The sequence below is a fragment of the Zalophus californianus genome, chromosome 15 (genome assembly GCF_009762305.2).
Source record: "Zalophus californianus isolate mZalCal1 chromosome 15, mZalCal1.pri.v2, whole genome shotgun sequence".
Taxonomy (NCBI): domain Eukaryota; kingdom Metazoa; phylum Chordata; class Mammalia; order Carnivora; family Otariidae; genus Zalophus; species Zalophus californianus.
In genome coordinates, this window is record NC_045609.1 from 71,781,202 (window position 1) to 71,788,644 (window position 7,443).

At 35.4% G+C, this 7,443-nt stretch overlaps 1 protein-coding gene across 5 annotated transcripts in view; it reads right to left on the bottom strand.

Moving 5' to 3' along the window:
- Positions 1 to 7,443, bottom strand: part of DCLRE1A (DNA cross-link repair 1A) — a 21,371-nt gene continuing 13,928 nt past the window's right edge. For all 5 annotated transcript variants that reach the window (XM_027596348.2, XM_027596346.2, XM_027596344.2 and 2 more), the window contains 3 exons: positions 6,862 to 7,016; positions 3,003 to 3,144; positions 1 to 1,963 (listed from right to left, as the gene is read on the bottom strand). In XM_027596348.2, coding sequence (XP_027452149.2) covers positions 1,803 to 1,963; positions 3,003 to 3,144; positions 6,862 to 7,016 — 458 coding nt within the window. In that variant the 3' untranslated portion in view covers positions 1 to 1,802. The remainder of the gene's footprint in view (positions 1,964 to 3,002; positions 3,145 to 6,861; positions 7,017 to 7,443) is intronic.

Consider the following 7,443-nt stretch of genomic DNA (forward strand, 5'->3'; position numbering starts at 1 on the left):
TTAGAACCAGCCCGTCAAGTGTCACTGCCTCTGGGAATTCAATGTACAGTGTCAGGTAAGGTGAAGCAGCTTTCTGAAAAGTTCCAAATACAGATAGAGTAAAACATTTTTCTCTGGTCTGGCTTAATTCTATTTCTTCCCTACACGTGTTTAAGATGTTTAAGAGCTGTCATCCATTTATTTTGGGTTGATGGTAGATTTCTTCTTCTTTCATTTCACTTTAAAATTGAAATTTTTTATCTACCGACGCGTGAAGTATTGGAACTAAGAATTTCATATATAGCTCTCGCCTGAGCCTCGGAAAGTTTGGCTGTGATTGTGACTTATATTTAAAACTCTTTGGGGTGGTCCCTAAATGAGGTTCTGTGTATTCTGCGGCAATGGCAGCAAACGACACCATTCCGAGCTGCTGTAAATAGTGCTGTTTGTGTAGAAAGAGGTTTTCTGCATTGGATAATACAAAGGCTGAGGTTGCCTTTAAATAAGATGCTTGGATTTTCAAAGTCAAACCTCCAAAATCATGAAAAATCTTTTTACCAATGAAAAAGGACAACTCTAAGAAAAGACCATTACTCAAATAATAAACTAAAATGACCATAAATGACTTGACCATCTCCCCAAAATGCCTGTTTTTGTGGACTACACAGACTTTTTCTAATTGTAACGTGTAACAACTTACAAGTTACGAAAAGTTCAAAACATCAAAAACCCAAACAAGTTAAAATATTTTAAGTGTGTAATTGAAGTCAACTGAGAGTACAGTTAAACTGGATTTACTACCACTGTGCCCCTAAAAGCTTTTCCTCCCTTAAATGTGATCCCTATAACTCCTACCTCCACAGCAATGTAAAATTCAATCTTGTGAAAATATTCATGGAGAATACTATCCTTACTGAAATCATTACTGGAAATAATTTTCCATGAAAACATTTATTAAGAAACTCCCCACATAATATCATTGCTAGAGGTAATGCAAGAATATACATACGCACACATGCATACATGCATTATACTTGTTTTCTTATTTAAATCCCATAAAAACATTTTAATATGCATTGGCCTCCCCAAATTTTCATTTTGGATCAGCTACTTTGTGTTGGAGACATCAAGATACATAAATAAATTATATAATCTCACTTAAAAAAAACAATGTTGCAATCTGAAGTTCTACTTATCTGATGTCTTGAGTAAACAGTTCAGATAAACATCAGTTCAGGCAAACTTTTCACCATCCTTTATTGGGTGATTACCTAGGCTCTTTGAATCCTCTTCCTTAGTGTCAAGTGTTGAAATTATTTTCATTGAAATTTTTTAAAACTGCATGAACAGCACAGTTATAAATCCTAAAAACCAAAAGACACTATGGCGAATTTAAGATTAATTTTTTATTTAAGTATTATATAAAAGTTATTTCATAAAAATATGCTCCATATTAAATAATTTTAAAGATACATAATTACTTATAATATAATGCTTTCAATGTCATTTATCTATTATCATGAATCCTTTGGTCCCTAAGGCTGCCTTTTCTGCCTCTCCCGTGGCCAGATGCAGAGTATACCTGCTCCTGAGGGAAGAGCAAGAATCAAGGGCGCTTGGGGGACCAGTCTCCATCATTACTGATGATGCTGAGAGATGCCTGGCACCATGAACATGCTATTCAAACATAAATGAGAAAACAAGCTATCCGAGCAGCCTTCACGAGGCTTTCCCCATACAGCACATTTCATATCACTAAAGATTTAACTAGTAATGAGCTATACCTAAGTTACTTAACTAGTTCTGAGTCCTTTCAGGTAACATCAATATCCAGCTTCCAATTTCCACTCTTTAAAATATTTCTCCATTGTCCTCCTAGATTTCAAGGTGCCAACATTCACGGTAGGTATGATTTTCTGGGGCTTCAGCCACTGAACAAACCGCTTCATTTCTAGGTAGCTGCTGTGTTCACTATAAGGGATTCCTGAAACACAAAGAGAAGATACTGCAGACAAAAAGATCAAATTATTTTTAAAAAAATACACAAGCCCAAAATAAAATAAGAAAGGAAAGCAATCCAGAGTACTGCTGTCAAAAACTCCTCAGTATTTTATTTCTGATTAAAAAAATGTTAATAATTTTTATGGAGAATAAAGATTAAAACATTAAAACCATACTGAAACTTTGAACATTAAATAATTCTACTGCTTTTCTATGTAGACACTTCATATATATTTCTACAGATTCTTATTTTTAATTAGGCTTTCTTTTTAAATTAGGCTTTTCTCTTTAGGCACTTCACTCAGCTATGGATTTCAGGAATATCCTGGAAAAAATATGAGTAAAATGTGAAGAGTGACTAGCAAGAGACTCTTGGTTTCCAGAGCAAGTAAGCAGAGTCCAGTCCCTGAGCTTTGCACACATAAAAAAATAGGACCAAAAATTAAAAAAATAAAATCTTAAAAATCCCTCTATCTTCCCTAAAGATCAAGTGCCACAGAGAAAGGGAGAAGGGGTCCTGTTTTAACTGGGATCTTTAGGGGCTGAAATTAAGTCACTAGTCTAGGGACATAGAAAAAACGTTTCCATCAGCCATGATTACAGTAAGCAATTTCTGAGGACAAAGGTAAACCTCCTCCGAGAAACGAGAAAAAGGAGTCAAGGCTGTACCTCTTGCTGTCATGGCATTTAATCCGGTCTTCCTTCCCACTGGCAGTCTGACCGTGGCACTTAAGCTTCCAGACCCAACTGCACTGCCCGCCCCTCCTCTGTGGGTTCCTTCACATAGCACCAAACATGTAAACGAAACCATCGTATTAGCCAATGTCTTTTTCCTCCTGTCACGCTCCTCTCTATCAGTTTATGATGTACTAAAGATACAGCTTTAGAGTATGTAGAGCAATCTGAAACTCGATTTTTAAAGATTCTTTGGTGCCTGTTTTTCTTGGATCTTATTTTTACAAAAGCTCTTTTTAAAAAATGTCATAACAAACATTAAAAGTGAAAAAATTTCATAATTATACCATATATTGAAATGTTTCCTTTGGTCTGGGGAATAATGTCTGCTATAGTCATTAACTTGCTAGAATGCGTCCATCCTGTAGGTCGAAAAGCCAAAATCTGATCATATTTTCCACCACATTTCTTCAAATGACTCTGTAAAGCCTGTTCAGTAAAAATAGGATATTTATTTAGCAGTCAGTGAAGGTGTGTTATGTGGAATAAAACAGAATGATCACACTGGTATAGTCTCAGGGAATATGCAGTTGGTAAACATTAATTTGCAATAACCTAGAGTCGTACTTCCAGAAAAAATAAAATCACAGAAAAAAACAATTTTTCCTCTTATCTAAAGTTAAACAAGCTCAACTCCAGTTTGAAAAAAAGCAAGGTGAGGCAACTTTAAACATAAAAATTATGAATTGAAAGATTACAATTCAGATAGCTATCGGAAAAGGAAAAAGGAAAAGGAAAAGGAAAAATAAGAAAGAAGGAAGGGCAGGAGGAAGGAAGGAAGGAAGGAAAAGAAAGAAAGAATAGAAAGAAAGAAAGAAAAAAAGAAAGAAAAAAGAAGAAAGAAAGAAAGAAAGAAAGAAAAAGAAAAAGAAAGAAAGAAAGAAAGAAAAAGAAAAGAAAGAAAGAAAAAGAAAGAAAGAAAGAAAGAAAGAAAAGAAAAGAAAAGAAAAGAAAAGAAAAGAAAAGAAAAGAAAAGAAAAGAAACTCTCCAAATCCTACTACTATTAGGATATTGAATATACTGTTAGGATGTTAACGATACCAATATTAACACTGGTGAACAGCAGCCCAAACGTATCCACATGTATATGTACAACAGAGGACTGACAGGTGGAAAGATGTCAATAATTCTATGAACGGCATTACACTCAACATGCACGTACATTTCAAAGATTCACACTAGCACTCTTCTCAGGGTCTTACTCCTTTTCACTCTTTAAACATGAACTAGAATACTTGCAAAACTTTTCATGCTGCTACAATTGGGAGTACTATGCTTCCGTAATAAATCTTGAGTAGAACTTTCCAAACTAAAGTCATCAAAAGTGATAACATTTGATGAAATCCGAAAATCAACGACCAAAGTTCAAACTTTGAAAGATAAGAAAAGTCCAAATAAAGACAGTAATGGCACAAGAGATACCAAAAGTCTAATACTTTTTTTGGTCTTCAGGCAAAAGCCACAGTGTCAAGGGCTTAGTGTAAATTTATAATAAAGTTCTAGTTTTATTTAAAATAATAAAAAAAAATCTAAACTGCACATGGTATCATCTTAGATTTCCAAAGGTCTCTTTCTCTTCCTTCATCATCCATACTCTGAACTATTAAAGTGTTGTAGAAGATGCTGGTACAAAGTTCTGAAGAAACCAAAGACAAATCCATGCATCCGACTACTCAGTCCTCATCTAATACATGTCTGTTCCAGGATTAGGCCATGTCGGTGGTGTCAGAGTAGTGGATATGAGACACAGCCCTTCAACCTTCTGGAAGCTTAGAGCCTAGCAGGGAGATGGTCAATAAAACCCACTTTCTAGTTCTTCTTCTTCTTTTTTTTAATGGAAACCATATGCCCTTTCTTAACTTTTTCTAATTCTCATCTATTATACCATCAGCAACTAGAAGCCTTGCAGATTGACCTTTTCACAAAGGACTCATTTTCAGTAGAAATTTCTAGAAATGGGATTGTTGAGTTAAAGGATTTACCCCTAACTTCTACTTCTGTCCAAGTGGATGAGAGAGCTAATTTCTCTAAATCACAGCACAGAAATATTACCTTTTAAAAAAGTATGCCAGTTCGGTAGGAGACAAACATATTCTTGTTAGTTTTATGTTTGATTACTAGAGGCTAAATGTTTGTGTTTATCAGATATTTGTATTTCACTGGTGAATTAATAACAATCTTCTGATTTCTCCTTTGTGTCAATGATCTCTTATTAATTTAAATACCTACCATTTATTTATTTTTAAAGATTTTATTTATTTACTTGACAGAGAGAGAGAGAGAGAGCACAAGCAGGGGGAGCAACAGGCAGAGGAAGAGGGAGAAGCAGGCTCCCCACTGAGCAGGGAGACCGATGTGGGGCTTGATCCCAGGACCCCAGGATCAAGACCTGAGCCAAAGGCAGCCACTTAACTGAATGAGCCACCCAGGGGTCCCTCTTTCTATTTTTTTTTTTTTTTAAGATTTTATTTGTTTATTTGAGAAAGTGCACAAGAGGGGAGGAAGGGCAGAGGGAGAGGGAGAAGCAGACTCCCTGCTGAGCAGGGAGCCCGATGCGGGCAGGACTCAATTCCAGGACCCTGGGATCGTGACCTGAGCCGAAGGCAGATGCTTAACCGACTGAGCCACCCAGGTGCTCCAACGATGTTGATTCTCCTTTTTCATGTTTTTAGGCCATTTAGACCTTCTCACTCACTCCTTAGCCTTCTGCCATCTGGCTCCTTCCAATATCACTTCACTGAAACATTTCTTGCACAGGTCAACAAAGATATTCTGATTGCCAAATTGCCATTATTTCCTTATATGACCTCTCTGCAGCATTGGGCACCTTTAAAAACTCTTTCATGAAAAGTTCTAGTCCTTCATTTCTATAAAACTCTGACTCTTCCATCCCCATTATCCTCCTAAATACATCATTTGTTCAAATGGAACAAACTAAGTTAGTAGGAAATAAAACTGTAAGATAAAACTCATTAAAAATATGCTATACCCTCAAGATATCAATGTTCATTTTATAATTAACACCTCATTAGCCTCCACACAAATTAGATACCTCCCAAATTTAAAATATGTTTCCAAAGATGGCTTTAAAAGGACAAAATTCTGCCTTGATTATCCCTGAAATTTTTATGAAGTGTATACTCAGGAAACTAGGCCATAAAAACTTCGCCTTAATCTCATGAAGAAAGGAGTTCTACCAGTTACAATTTCCTTATAACTCCAGGGAGAGAGCTAAAATACTCATTTTATTAATACAGAGTATTATTATTTATAAGACACACACAGTAATCGACATCCTATGCTATTTCAAAAAGTTCCATAAAAGTTAGTTCATGAAATTATAGCAAAAGTGAAAATACATTCTTTGGTGTGCATTATGTTCTGATTTGTTTTTAATACACAGGTCTGATGTATTCTATTGCTAGGTATCCAAATTTAGTAAATGGAATGAATCTTAGTTAGTATATGAATAAATCTGACAGAGAAGTCCCCCAAATCACAGTGAGGTCCTAACATATATCTTTTTCTTATTTGTTTTTAAGTAGGCTCCATGCCCAACGTGGGGCTTGAACTCACGACCCTGAGATCAAGAGTCTCATTCTCTACCGACTGAGCCAGCCGAGTGCCCCAACCTCTCTGTATCTTAATCTATACCTCAGAACTGATATGAGAACTTGCTCTTAGGATACACTTCCACTATTTCACTTAATCCTCACAACAAGTAAATTTCCAACATACATCAATGTTATTGGGGATTAATATTAATACAGAAAAGAGCTGAAGAAAACTAAGAACTCCTTGAGTTCTCTGCTCATTTCCCCGCTCAATAGAAATAAATGGAAGACAATCTTAAATACAGAAGATTTGAATGACCAGATAGTTGCACACCTTTCTATTTTTGTTTCTTTTATGACAATTCTCTAGTTCCGATGGGCCTATGAATTCCTCTATACAGCTGCACACACACAACAAATAAAAATATATTTTAAATTCCACTTAAAAGATCTTCTAGGGCAAGGTTTACTATGACCCCACTATAACTGAATTCCTCGGTGTTAAATGCAGGTAAGATAGGATTCCAGTTTATAATCGTTGTATTACCTTTTCTAGTCCATCCTAAAAATACGTATCTCATGAACGCTTACCTTAAAGTTAATTTGCATCATTGGGAGAAGGTGAACCAGTGAACTGCACATGTCCGTGGTGATGAAGGAATTAAGTTCTGGTATGTTGAGGCACTGTAAGGTTTTATATTTTTCTTGGGACATGCCCACTTTTGAACCTAAAACATCAGCAATGGCTACAGGCCAAGGAGAAGGTTAAAAATAGTAAAGCTGCAGCTTATGAAAAAAATAATAAAGTTACAACTAAATCAAAACTTAAGAATGTACCAACAACAACAAAGAAATTCAAAACATTCACACTTCTGCTATATTTCAAAAAGGCTAAATAACTTTTGTTGGTTAACTGTATGAAGGAAATAATGAGAAATTCAAAGAATTTCTTTTTAAAGACCTAGTGTTTAAAAACTGCAAAAGATATATAGAAAGGGGTAGAAGAAAAGCAGCAACCAAATTTGAAGAAGTTAAAACCCTGGCTTTGTCACTTCATATCTTAATGTTTGACATGATGTGACCACAATTAGGAAGAAATGGAAAGTATTTTGTGAAACAGTATAATGCCATCTAGACAAACTACAATTACATATCCAAAATCATTTATGTACA